The 15,148-nt window shown below is 40.1% G+C and overlaps 1 protein-coding gene across 4 annotated transcripts in view; it reads right to left on the reverse strand.

Annotated features, from left to right (window-relative positions):
• Positions 1-15,148, reverse strand: part of khdrbs2 (KH domain containing, RNA binding, signal transduction associated 2) — a 79,200-nt gene that overhangs the window by 17,956 nt on the left and 46,096 nt on the right. For all 4 annotated transcript variants that reach the window (XR_828822.4, XR_002196848.3, XR_828821.4 and 1 more), the window contains exons 5-6: positions 11,631-11,761; positions 9,343-9,541 (exon numbers count right to left, since the gene is read on the reverse strand). Coding sequence is in view for 1 of the 4 variants with exons in the window: in XM_010888999.4 (XP_010887301.1) it covers positions 9,343-9,541; positions 11,631-11,761 (330 nt within the window). In the remaining 3 variants the exon portion in view is untranslated. The remainder of the gene's footprint in view (positions 1-9,342; positions 9,542-11,630; positions 11,762-15,148) is intronic.

Consider the following 15,148-nt stretch of genomic DNA (forward strand, 5'->3'; position numbering starts at 1 on the left):
GAGCCGTATCATTTAACTTCAACAACAGAAATGTCCCAAAAGAAAACATTTCAATGATTAGTAAATTATATTTTGCTGAGAAACATGTCTCAAAATTATATCAATATTTTGTGACTGCCCTACATAGGTTTTCAATTCGATTAAAGTCCATAGCCTGAGATAGCCTTTGTAAAATTTTGGGGCTTATTGTCTTGTTGAAAGGTCCATCCATGGTCAAGTCTCAATCACGTGGCAGAGGCCACCAGGTTTTCATTCATTTAAAATAGCCTGGGAAATTGATAACATAAGTGTGTAGAGATAACGTGCGCTATTGACTTTTTCAAATTTTTCTCTTATGCACCTTTTGATGAGTTAATGTAATTACATAAAAATGAAAAAGGCATTACATGTGCACACATCTGTGAAATTAGGTGCATCACTTGACAACAGACAGGCAGTGGAGTGAAGGGCTGTGCTATTTTTCCTTTGGCAATTAGAAGCTGTGCTACAGCGAAGCCTACACAGCTGTTCTGTCTCCATTGTCCTATCAGGTGAATTGAAAGTAGCTTATGTACTCTCGTTGAATATTAGCTGTGTGGAACACTGCAAACATCATCATTAAGGAGTGGAGGCAAGATTATACCACTAAAACTTCAGACTTTCTCCAACATTTTTTTCAGGGAAGGAGAAAGCTAATTATGGTTTTACTTAGAGTCCAATGGCAATCTTACACAAGCTGCATGAATTTTTGTCCAGAACTGTGTACTTGCTGCATATTAAGCTCCAGTTAAATACTTTTTTTCACCTTTTAGCAAGAGAACAATGCAAAACACACAGCCAAATCAACTAAGAAATGGCTAGCAAATTTGACTGAGCTTGAAGTCTTCTGCAAAGAAAAGGGTGTAACATTGCAAATTCCAGATAAGTTGGTTGATAGAGACCAATCCAAACAGACTTATTACTCTAATCCAGGCAAAAGATTCTTCAATTAAAGATTAGTTGTGGGGTGTGCAGACTTATGGAACTGAGGTATTGACAGGTTTTATTTTTCATAATGCAAAATCTTATTGAAGATTTTACCTGTTTTTAACAAGCATCTTTGTGCTGATCTTTTCATAATCTGGACCAGATCATGTCTCTTAAAACCTGAAAGGTCTGAAAACAAATCAGATCACAATGTGACTTTTACTCTTCTCTTCAATCCTGTCTAAACACTTTGGCACAATCAGAATGTGTACAAGATCAGCACAGAAGACACCTGCTAAAAGCAACTATGAACAGGTTTCAGTTTTTCTGTTTCCATAGTTGAGAGACTACAGAACTATCTGAGAGACTGTCCTTTTATTTTTTGTTTGAATACTTATTTGATCATGTATACCGATTGTCTACACAGACACTGGGGAAGACCGAAAAATAGACATACAGTATCTTTTCCTTTAATGAGCTGGGCTGAACTGAGACTGCAGACAGTCAGTGTTCGTATTATGACAAGGCAGTTGTGGCAGAACCAAGCTCCAGGGTGTGCTACTAGTTTCCAAATGTGCTGCTGCTGTTTAATCCTATCTGCTGTCACTGCCATGTTTATTTTAGGCTCTGTTATCTCCTCTGTCATATTTCTGAAGGTGAAGCCACTTTCTAATCATTGAATCTTGCTTTTTTAAGGCTTTTTGGTTTGTCGATAAAGTGCCTCATTTCTGTCAATCATCATTCTGTAATCTACAGTACCTGGTCTTCTAATCCTTGTATTCACACTGGAATTGTCTGCCATTCCAATTTATAGGTATACCAGTAGCAATAGCGATTAGCTAATAGCTTCAATAATGGTCAAATTTGGGGGATATTTTTTGTTTAGAATTACTATAAATAGAAGGATATAAATTAATCTTATAAACACATGTATGTTGATGTCATAGTCAGTAGACAGGAACTGTTGATTGTTCATTTCTCATTCCCTCAGAACCCATTAGTTTAAGTAATGATGAGCATTATCTATTTTAATAACAGAAATATGCAGGGTTTGAAGATGCTATAATAATCTATCCAATAAACATCTTCAGTATCTTCTCCATTGATATTAATACAATTTCTCTCCATCACTCCATTGTTATGAAAATACAAATTCTGCTCAGACTTTCATACTAGAGTACCCATTAGCTTAATACAGGACCGCAGTGACTGAGAGGGCTATTAAAAATGGCTAAGGGGCTAGTCATTTTTTGTGGCAATTTTTTGATAGGGTATTTAAAACTTGGGGGGGGGGGGGGGGGGCTGGGTCTGGCTTAATATAACTTTTACATGATCTATTTGCTGTTGTTGTTTTTAATAACACATGTTAACTTCTCTATATAGGGTATGTGCAATTAAAAAGGGATACGTTGTCAAATGAAGCTATATGCTACCAAGATACTACTCTTTTGTAGAGTCAAGCCGATTTAAATTCTTCTTTGGGTTCTTGTGTGGCTTTATAAGAGTATGAACATGGATTTGACTAAATTAAAGTTAGGGATTATGTCAAGGATTAAGTTGTTCAGGGGATTTTATGTCATTTTTTCTCTCTGTGAGTCTTTTCACATAATGAGAGGGTCAGAGGCCTACCTATCTCACTAATTGACCGTTTTGTTAGTGTTCCCGGCTGACAGTACTCTCCACATCGCCTCAGCACTGCCTGCCACGGACATGGAAGAGTCAGGCGCAGACAGTCACACAGTTCTGCAATTACGTATTATCACAACATCAAGATGATCATATACATGTGTATTCAAATTAAATGTGGTTATCTGTACTTTCTTCATAGTTTCATTTCAAGCTGAAGTCCTCAAAAACAAAGTGATATGGAGACAGATTATTTTCCGTCATTACACGTAACACTTGTAGTACTGCTTCCCATTTTCCTCCGCTGCGACAGACTGCCATTTTCAACGGCTATCGTTTACATTTAAAATGTGTGAAGAGTGATGAGAAATGTGATCGAATGTAACTAAGCACGCTGGTTGTCAAGGATGAGATACTGTCCAAAAGCTTTGATTGGTTGCCACTCCGCCACAGCACCACTGTCAATAACACTTCTCTATAAGTACATGTTGTTTACAGAGCCCCGGATTTTCCCCTCACTGACCCTAACATGGTCTTACAAGTGCAACGCATAACGGGTGCTGAGGTCGGCTGGGGCCTCTAGTTAATGAAGCCTGATCCTTATATTTCAACACTCATTTGGAAAACCAATTAACGCTGGTGCTATTGAACAAGCCAGGAGGAAATAAATCAAGTGTTAACACACGGGCTGGAGAGTCCTGGCTCAGTGTAATTAGGACAGGGAGGAGCGGAAGGACCTAAAGGCTCTCAGCTCTATGCTTCATTATCAATTGACAACCTGTTCGTCCCCTGACAGTGACTGATCTGCGCACGGCTCTGTCTTTGAATGCAGAGCCCCAAAAAATTAGAAAGACAGAAAATTAGTTGTGGGGTCTTTTGTCTTTCTGCTGCAATCCAGTTTTGGTGGCTGAACAGACTTGATTTTACTCCTATGCATATTTAAGCAACACACTCTGCTTTACGCATTTCACTTTTATTGCAGCATGTGACAGACATAAAAAGAGCCCACAAAAACGGAGTACTTCACAAGCTGTTTTTCGGTCTGGGATTCTTCACTATATTGAGGTAGTAAATTAGTATAATAAACTAACAAAATACATATAGCAAAGACCAAAACGTCTACTGGACTTTGAGGAGTAACATTCTCATTAACAATTTAGGTTATTATGTTCCTTGCATACTTTCATATGTTTCAGGTATCATTTATAGTTTTTGTACTCCTCTACGGCTGTCAGGAATCCCTTGGATTAGAGCTGATACAAAGACTTTTGGGTATTCCACTGTCTTCTAAGTTGGAGTATGGAATGATTAAACAATCTACTTGAGGTGTGTGTCTTACATGTGTTTTATTAAACAGGGGAGTTGTGCATGGAGAATTACATTTCCATAATTAGTTCACCTCACAAATGGGAACTATGCAGTGTTACCAAGCCTATTGTTAAAAAGCAATTACTCCAGATGTGCAGGCCATCTTTAACGATAGTCCAATAAAAGCAAAGTTCTTCCATATCCTTATACAGCATATACATATATATATGCACACAGGATATCTCTGGCATGGTGTTTTCTTACAATGTGTGTTCCATTCTATATGTACTGTATAGTATAAAAAATGGTGTACATAAAATAGTTGCTTTATTATCTTTGCACCACATTTGAAAACTGCTCACATTGGTTCAACTACTTTGAGGGAAGACTCTGTTCCATATCCATAGTATGACCTTGTGCTATAACTTTTCTTTTTTGGGGATGAATATGCATTTTCTTTAAAACCTCCCCTAGCCCTGCATTTAATCACATTATGGCATTCTCAGTGCAGCTTCTAAAGTTGGAGAGTTCACATTTAAGACTAAGTCCAATACAAATTATTTCACTGTATTTATTCATGTGTATTATTTGTGGTGTGCCCTCAGAAACAGAGTAGCCAGTTTTAAGACTTACCAAGCACAAACGTCTTGCTTTGGGTCTTGGGTAATTGCCTTAGATGAGTGGTTTTAAATGTATTCATTTTATTTATGTAGATTTTTATTTAAAATGTCAGTCATACATTTTTATAAAGACTTGGCAAAAGGAAAACAGTTGCAATAGGTTAGAACAAGTATTTGATACATTTTTACAGGTTTTCCCATTTACAAAGCATGTAGAAGTCTGTCATTTTTATCATAGGTACTCTTCAACTGTGAGTGACTGAATCTAAAACAAAAATCCAGAAAATCATATTGTATGATTTTTAAGTAATTCATATGCATTCTATTGCATGACATACATATTTGATACACCAGAAAAGCAGAACTTAATATATGGTACAGAAACCTTGCAATTACCAAGATCATACGTTTCCTGTAGTTCTTGACCAGGTTTGCACACACTGCAGCAGGGATTTTGTCCCACTCCTCCATACAGATCTTCTCCAGATCCTTCAGGTTTCAGGGCTGTCACTGGGCAATACGGACTTTCAGCTCCCTCCAAATATTTTCTATTGGGTTCAGGTCTGGAGACTGGCTAGGCCACTCCAGGACCTTGAGATGGGCCAAAATCCCTGCTGCAGTGTGTGCAAACCTGGTCAAGAACTACAGGAAACGTTTGATCTCTGTAATTGCAAACAAAGGTTTCTGTACCAAATATTAAGTTCTGCTTTTCTGATTTATCAAAACCTTATGTCATGCAATAAAATGCAAATTAATTACCTAAAAATCATACAATGGGATTTTCTGGTTATTTGTTTTAGATTCAGTCACTCACAGTTGAAGAATACCTATGATAAAAATTACAGACTTCTACATGCTTTGTAAATGGGAAAACCTGCAAAATCGGCAGTGTATCAAATACTTGATCTCCCCACTGTATATATATATATATATATATATATATATATATATATATATATACACACAATATTTATATAATGTATAAAGTGCCTAATTATTCAGAGTATTTAGATCCATTCACTTTGTAACAAACTTAGTTTATTATTGATGAAAACATGTTTTTAGGAATGCGTACCAATTTATTGATAATAAAAAACAGAAATTCAACTTTCTTTGTCTTTGTCTTTGAAAGTACACCTCTACTAGCTTTGTACACCAGCATTTAGGAAGTATCTCCCATTTTTCCTTGTAGATCCTCTCAAGCTCTGTCAAATTGGATGGGGAGCATCGTGAAGGTCACCATGCAGATGTTCAATAGTATACAAGTCCGGGGTTTGGCTGGCCATTACAAAGGACATTCAGACTTGTACCAAAGCCACTGCAGCTTCTTCTTGGCTGTGTGCTTTGGGTCTTTGTCATGCTGAAAGATTAATCAATGCCCCAATCTGAGGTCTTGTGCTCTCTGGCTCAGGTTTTTAAGAATATCTGTGTAACTTGCTCTGCTCATACTGCCTTCCATTCTAGCCAGTCTCTAGTCCCTGCTACTGAGAAGCATCGCCACACCATGACGCTCCCACCACCATACTACACTGTAGGCCAGGTGATGAGCAGTAAGTTGTTTTTGCCAGAATTAGCATTTAGCACTCATTCTGGCCTAATAGTTCAAATTTGGTCTCATCAGACAAGATCATCTTTTTCCTCATGCAGACAGAGTTTGGGCAGACACAGATTAAGCATGGTCTAGGACTCAAAAGTCAAGGTCAGTAGACTATGCTTAATCTGTGGCCACAAAATCAAATCAATACATTTTTCAAAGCAAATTTATAGTGGTTCCCCCCCAGTTTCAAAGTAAAGGATGCTCCAAGTGTGAATACACATTATATTTGCACATTGGGAAATACTTTTGGAATACCAACTACCCATTAATCAATTACTAACAGTAGCAACTTCCAATAATCAATTACAAACAGTAGCAACTACCCATAATCAATTACAAACAGTAACAACTATGAATAATCAATTACAAACAGTAGCAACTACCCATAATCATTTACAAACAGTAACAACTACAAATAACCAATTACAAACAGTAACAACTACAGTACCAACAATCAATTACAAACAGTCCACCCATTTGGACCTCCTTTTTTTTCTTGAAATTCAAGAAAAGCACCAAAAAAAATAATCTTTGGTGTCACTTCCAGTGAACTTCTCAAGCCTTTATGTGCCCTGTTTATAATGTTACAAAATGTCTCTTTCTTCCTCTCCCTGTATCTCTCTCTCCTCTCTATGCAGTATTGCAGTGGTGAATCAATACTATTCCTAACAGGTGCGATTATGGTCATTGTCAGAGTATCACTTTTATGAGGGAGAGTGACAGCTTGACAGAGGCCATCAATCAAACCTTCCTCACGAGAAATTCACGTTACACCGCCACAAATTTGCACAGTGTTCCTCTGATTCAACGTTCAGCATCTATAGCACGTCCTCAAGATGACAAATAGACAAAAGAATGGCGACTGGCAAAAAAAAAAACGACCCAATACTTGATTTATCCTGACCATATTCTGCACACCCCAACCAAGCAACAGGATGTGCCGGATGGGAACGGGGAACAGTCACAGAGGCATCACAGCCTCCAGTATACTTCAGTGAGGAAGAAATAACTTGACCTAATAGAGAAAGGGGTCTGCCTACTCTCTGGGAAGTACACTCTGAGAGAAAATCTAGTACTAGGGTAGAGGATAGAGCAAGGTGAGAATACGGGTGGGGGGGTGGGAGACATTTTCAGGACAAACTCCTTCATTCTTTAATCCCCTGGTATCTGTCTCTGTGCTCCCACCTTCACTCTCAACCCCCCAATTACTGGGGAGAAAAATGTCCAGCTTTTTGCCTCTCAAGAAATACACAGACTCTCCATCAGAACTCAATTCGGTTTTGGTAATGAGACTGTGCTTGTGCATTTCCCCGTGCAGACAGGCCAATCTGCCAATTGCCAGCACACACAGGGGCTTTGCATAGCGGGAAAGCTCAGTGGAAATTGACTGGAGAGAATGTAGCTTTTTTCATTAAGTTACAACTCAACGTTTACCCTGTTTCACTCTCTCGATGTGACCTTGAATGTCTGAGGGTTGCATTTTGATAAAAAATTGCAAAGTGGTCTTCATCTGTGGGTCTATTTTCAAACCTGGGTTAAAATACATTTAAAAAATATATATAATCCCCCCCAAAAGACTTCAGTTGAAAGTCTTTGAAACTTTTGAACTACTTATATCCCCCACAAAAATTTCAAATACCACACAGGCCTGGTTAAATGCTTAGTACTATTTACATATTTGTGTAATTTTTTGTTAATAATTTTGTATTTTCAAATACATGCCAAGTTTTCAATACTGTCAATAAGTATATTTCCCAAGAAATCCCAATATCCAATAACTTAATAAATAGAATTTCCTAAAGTGAAAGAAGTTGAAATACCTTTAATATTTGAATCCAGGTCTTAACATCATCTTGTCTTATGAAGTAAATATTTTCAATTTAGTCTAGCTGAAATACAAAAAGAGCAGTTCCTTTCATGGGATTTAAGTTTTATAAACTGAAAACCATTGAAACCCAGCACATAGCAAGGCTGGGATTGTTTGGTTCTATTAAAGCCCCACACCAGCTTTCCACCTGAAAGGCGACAGCCAGACAACATGATTTTGTACAATGATTCATACTTATAGGTCTTCATTTTATTCACAACAGGATGTGTTTTGCCTTGAAGTGGAAAAATCAGATTTTCCCACTTCAGATGTGGCTGTGAAAATCCTGTTTCTTTTCCTGTGAGATGACATGCACATTCTTTTCATCCAACGTTTTGATTCAGGTCTGAATTGGGTTTTGACTCTTACTACTCACCAACTATTGTTTATTAAGTTATTGATTTGTGTCTGACTGATTTTTTTACCCTGCCGTGGAGGAAACTGAAACAGGAGGTGAACTCTGTAATCATCCACTGGACGAATACTCTGAGTTCAAAGTTTTTTATGCTGGTCTATTTAAAAAATATAGGTATATGACCATTTTATAAATGGTGAAATTGTGTGATTGCATGTGATTGTCGTAGCTGCACCGTAGAAATATGTTCGTCAGTTTACGCAAGATGGTTGGTTTTGACCACCAATGTAATACGCTAATTTGTTTTCGAAATGCCCCATGTTGCCACAATCAACCAGGGTTTGCTCAATTTGAGTTATTCTATTGGTTCTAAAGCGACCTACCAGGGGATCCGCGGGAACCAAGACGACCTCTCCAAAACGACCTCCCCGCTGGTTATTTATATGTTTATGTTAGATTCACAGCTGAGATTTTGACAGTCTTTTTTCTCAATTTATTTACGTGTTCTCTGACTGTCCCCGGCATTAATAATGGCTGAGGAAGTGTGGTTTGATGAATAATTTGTTTGTTCTTTGAACATTTTACCTCAATTAAAGGTTATATTTCTGTCCTACTTTGATTCTAAGGTCAAGCTGATAAACAACAATGACAATTTTACAGCCTTTTTTGCTCATCTTTACCAAGTGAGGCAATCATTCTGGGGGTTACTGTATAACACGGCAATGGATAATCTCTTCCAGATGTTCACCTTGGTTTTATTCATTCCATGAATGACCTGACATTCATATTTATATACTTATATATATAAAGATAAACATAAATTTGTTTGGTCTATTTTATTATTTATTTAACAGGAAAGTGGGTGAAATGCTGTGATGCCGCATTCAAATTTATTCCCGCCGAGGCTTAGACTACAGGACTACCCAAGACCACAACTATTAAACCTCTTTTTAAGCGGGACGGTTTTACTTCATCAGTTACATATTCAACAATGAGAAGTGGGGCCAAAGTGGGCTGGACTTACATAGTCGTCGTATGATTCGTGTGTGACAGGTAGCAGAGGTGGTCGGTATCCAGGGTTTCCTTTTGTCCCCCTGGCCCTGGGAGCAGTCACTCCTCTCCCTAGTGTGGCTTGTGGGAGCGCACTCCGCGTGCCCGCTGTTCCCCGGGCTGCAGCTGCCCCCCTGCCTGGTGGAGGGGGCGGGGCCGTGGCTCCCCGTCCCCTGAACAAGAATGACACGCGGATGAGAGACTAGATCACAGCGCGACATCAAGACGCTTTGCCAGCATGAACGTTGACACTGTTCCCGAGGAGTCGATTTTATGAAAAATAATGATATATCGTAGCATGCAACAATCCCCAAAAGACAACTATGTTGTTGATGGCATATTAAAGATTATATGAGATCAGGCACGTAAACAGGTAGGGCTCGACCTTTTTAACCTCTCCAGTCCATAGTGCCATTTTTGCACCCCCCACACGCCATAGTGCCTTTTTTAACCCCCACTCCAATAGTGCACTTTTTGCCCTCATTCCATAGTCCCCTTTTTTGATGGTTGCCCTGTCCTTTTTGTTGGTTCTGCTGCCTGTGTTCCGCCGACACTCCAACACTCCGCCGACATTCCGCACGCGTCTTTGCCGTCGGATCCTCTTGTGGAATAAATCTTCCCAGGGAGGACCTTTTTCAGTTTCTGCACGTACCCCTCGAAAAGCCTGTGCCCCGCCCCGCTTGCTATCCAGTGTGGAAATGAAATCGCCTTTTGATTCAAATCAACGATCTGCAACAGTGAAACTGAAACGTCATCCATCAGAATACTGCTGACCTCAATGGTTGTTTCAGATATCAGCAGATACTGCTGGTGGTGGCGCAAGCTCACAAGCTTGAGTGTTGTCAAGAGGAAGATTAGCATAACCTTTTCTGCTCAGACACATACAATATAGTCATAATGATGTTCGAAGCAGAACAGTCATCATATCACTTTTCTACCAGGCAAGTTATTCAATGTGGACGTTGTACTTTATTCCAATGAGCTGAGGAGGTAGCTCTCCCATGTCTCACACCTCGGTACAGAAGCAGGCCTGGCAAGAAAATGCTCCGGCTTCCTTTGACTCACTGTGCTTAGCCCTAACAGGAGAGGCTATAACTTCCAGAGTGCACTAACAGTTATTCGACCGTGCATACAATTCACACCAACAGATCAAAGGCAAATGACCCGGACCCTGGTAGGTCTGAGCTGAAATTAGGGTCTTGGGAGGCAGATGCTGGGAAACTGTTTCCAGTCATGAAAATTTACTGCCTAAAAGGGCCAAAGGAGCACCACGGGGAGTCCATGGTAGATTTAAGATCGTAAAGCTGTCTTATATCTGGAGAACCTCCAGATATTATACCGCTAGCAAGACGGAGGAGGTCGAAAATACACAGACACTGCAGATCCTTCACGAAAGCTATCTGTCCATTATCGTCCAAAAATACAAAGACTCCAAGGAGAATTACGGCCACATTACCCGTACATATTTCTCATGGAGATTTACAGTAATCGCTTATCGGTGCAGCATAAGGAGCGAATCGGGGAGGGACGTGGTGGTGATTCTAAATGGGCAGAATCCCATAAGAATAGGGGCAGTGTTTAGTTCCATCACCACCACCTAAGGTAGTGTACTGCCAGCTGTCACTGCACACTCACATCCTGGAGGTACTAGCATGTCGAAGGCAGGGTAGATGGTTCGAAATATGAATTATTGAGGTGTGTCATGTCTGAGATATGAAATATTGCATCAATTATTAATAATATCCTGCATCATGAATAAGTAACTATGTGTTTGAAACAAAAGATTAATCATTCATCAAACGGGATATGAGCATTAGAAGCAATAAAGCCAATGTCAAATTTTGATTATGATCATTGAGTTAAAGTTCACACAGATGAAAAACCCAAACCACACATACACACACAGCTCTGTAGTGCATAGTGAAGACCATTTGGGGAGTAACAATGGGTTTGAATTGGAAATCCTATCATCCCTAACCCCCAAAATCATTATCCGATACCTACATTTTCTATTTCCCAAGCCTCAACTTAATCCTAACTCATAACTCTAAATATGCCCAAACCTTAATCAAAACCTAACTTTAATTTTAACCATAACTCCTAAGACAAAATAGCCCTCATGAAAGTGAGGACTGGATAAAGGTCCAACTAGTAAAAGGCTGGCCCCATGTAAACCAGTGTCATCTTGCATGAAGATGGAGGCCAGTAAGGAGATCTTAACATGGCTTGTCTTAGCAATTGGTGAATTGGCTAAATAAGTACCGAGTGGTTGTTGTGGAAGCAAGCCGTAAGCCCCGCCCCCGCACTGTTCTCCCTCTGCTGGCGTCGTCTGATCCTCCATTCAAGTAGGAGAGTTCTCTCAGCTGCTCCTGTCTGATCTCGTCATTGTAGTCCTATGGGAACAAAATACAACAGACTTCACGTTATATAAAACAGGACATTAGTCTTATGACCGCAACAGATGCTCGCTACTGCAGCAAAGTTTCCCAAATTGATAAAATCTCTTGATACACACAGAAAAATGCATGATTCAGTTTAATCCTTGATTATCTGGGAAGGTTCTGGTCAGAGTACGTTAGGGGAACAATACTCACATCTAATGATAGTTGTTTGGAGAGAAATGGTCAAGAGAAATGGTCTCAAAAGACAACGCCAAACTATCTTCCAAAACAAAGATACGTAAGCCTTGAGTGGACATTTGGTATCATTTTGTATGAGTTACCAAACACAGCTAATACCCTGAAAGTGCAAAACCCACTCAATAAGTCATACAAAGTCCATGGACTGGGTTAGCTATATGTTCAAATAATGGTCCAGATTCTGTCCTTACTCCCTTCACTGACCTACAGTAACAGGGCTAGATGGGGGTACACCTTTAGACCATCCACTTCAGCATTGTATAACTCTTTGGGATTCACTGCATGAATTAACCTTCTTTTAGAGGGTCAAATTAGGAACAAGGTAGCCTCATTGAAAATGCAAAGCCTTTGTAGATGGGAAAATAGAGTGGATCCATGTAAACCGGTGCCACCTCACAACATGTCAAACAACTTTCTTTGGCAAAGCATAAACTTTGCTCACGAGGTTAGAATAGAAGGTGTAGTTCGTGTGATGACTGAGTGAAACGGCTGCATATCATGACACATGCTGTTTTGGGGTACAGACAACAGTTCTGGCAAAACACAGCTCATCGTTTTCTTATATTTTATGCAATATCACAAACTAACATGCGGAACAACTCGATGCAAAATATGTCCTAACCAGGATGAAAACACTGATGAACATAACATGTAACACCAACACATGTGGGGGAGGGTTCTTGGCTAACGCAGAATTCTCCAGACCGCCAAGGTAGGCATGGCAACGGGGTGATTTTCGAGGCACAACATCGCTTTGAGACTAGTAACCAGGGAAAACCACAGTATTTGTGTTCCACTGCACCGAGACAAGGTTTAAAGTGCAAGGGGAGAACATATTCAAAGTGGCTATTGCGTTGTCGCCATGTGGGAATACAGCTGCCTTTTGATTCGTCCGTGGTAATCTCAGCCAGTCATTGAACATGACAAGGATCTGAATCATAGGCTAGATAACAGAGTGGATCAGACATATTTGATTATCTTGTCAACCGGCTTAGACAGATAAACAGGTCTCATTTCCTCCAACCACTTATGCTCATCCTGTTTTGCGATGACAGCTAGGCTAAAATAAATATGAGAGGTGGCATTTAGGACAGCATTCAGCCTCCACTTGGTTTAAAGTGCTGATTTATGTGGCTGACAAAACTCATTATACATTCTTGTGAATGTCGTTTCGCGGGCCATATATCATGTGTTACATTTTTTTCTAAACATAAAGTGAGTTTAACTCAACACATTGGTAGGTAATACACCTTTAACATCTTCAACGTATGATATAATGTATCATGTATTTTCCACCACAAATATCTATCTTAAACACTTATCAGATAAGGCTATTGAAGGCAACTGTCGTGAGATTGTTAAAGTGCATTCGTTTGTAGTAACTGTAACCTCCAGGGAAGGTTATAAAAAGGCATTGCACACAAGTAGCAACCCCGTTGATGTATGGTATAAATAAACACAGGGCCTTAAGCAACCTCTTGGTGTGAAGGAACATCTAGCGCTTTCTCTTAATTGGAAATGTGTAGCTTTACCGAAGCGCAACAAATCTGATTGGGCTGGCAAAAGTTGGCTGTTGACAGCATTTTGAGAAAAAAACATTCAGTCTACAAAGAGCCGTAGTGTTTTAGACAGGGGTACACATATTTCACATCTGTAGCGGATGAAGCATTCGTGACTGGAAATCAAACACTATGCCAGACCTAAATGAATGCCACCTACAGCAACTAGGACAGGACAGCTTTTCCATAGGCATTCAGTTACCCAGCTATACGGAATATAGGCTTATTTAAAAGTCAAGCTAAGGTAATGTATAATTGACAGTATATATTCATGCTGGTCATATGGAAAGGACCCCACAAAATAAATGATACAGCAGTACAGAATATAGAGGACTTGTTCATGTCACTTGATGGTGAACAATACTGAAGTCATGCCGTGTGCCCACTGGCTGCTCTTACGGTCACTGAAAACAGAACTCGGATGTTGAAAACAAAACGCCAACATCAAGGTTACAATGTCAATAGAATTCACTCACTCATTCCCAACAAGCAGTGGATGTCCCAGGGATGTCCAGGGGACCCTGACATAACATTCCAATGTCATAATGACTTATTTCTGTTTCCTTTTTAGTCACCAAAATGGTAGTGGATGAGGTAAATGCAATAAGGTCTGTTCCGAAACGCTTTGCTCAAGTAAAATCAATTGATTGCACCGAGTTTCTCCATAGTCAATACCTGATGGGTAAGAATTGTATGGGGAAATATATTTATTCTAAGATAAACACATATAATGGCTAGCCTGGTGGGATCATTATTGAGGCCAGTGAATGGTCAGTCAAGCCAAATTAGGCTCTGAATGAAAATTAAGTGGCAAAACGCTTTGAACTAAAGCGAAAGGCAACAACCAGGAGAAAAATATTGTGATTGAGCTCCGTTTGTAAGCCATTTTCCAGCGAAGAGAATTAAACTTGCTGAAAGAGTGTCTGAACGCCCCGATTTAATACGATGATCAAATTACCCGATAAACAACACCATGGAAACAATTATTATCCATGGTGTTATTCCACGGTATATATCTGTGATGGTAATATTCCTGCAGTTCTAGGAGAACCAGACACTGCGGTGAAATACATCCTTTGAGCGTCTTTACACTGAGGTTTTGTCTGCATTGGAGTCTGCATTTGCAGCGTCTCTACTACCAATTCCCTGCCCACCAACCGCTCCATGGACCATACTGGTGTTGACCACCAACCGCTCCGTGGACCATACTGGTGTTGACCAACAACCGCTCCGTGGACCATACTGGTGTTGACCACCAACCGCTCCGTGGACCATACTGGTGTTGACCAACAACCGCTCCGTGGACCACACTGGTGTTGACCACCAACCACTCCGTGGACCATACTGGTGTTGACCACCAACCGCTCCGTGGACCATACTGGTGTTGACCAACAACCGCTCCGTGGACCATACTGGTGTTGACCACCAACCGCTCCGTGGACCATACTGGTGTTGTCCACCAACCGCTCTGTGGACCATACTGGTGTTGTCCACCAACCGCTCTGTGGACCATACTGGTGTTGTCCACCAACCGCTCTGTGGACCATACTGGTGTTGACCACCAACCGCTCTGTGGACCATA

Source organism: Esox lucius, chromosome 6, assembly GCF_011004845.1.
Source record: "Esox lucius isolate fEsoLuc1 chromosome 6, fEsoLuc1.pri, whole genome shotgun sequence".
NCBI classification, from domain to species: domain Eukaryota; kingdom Metazoa; phylum Chordata; class Actinopteri; order Esociformes; family Esocidae; genus Esox; species Esox lucius.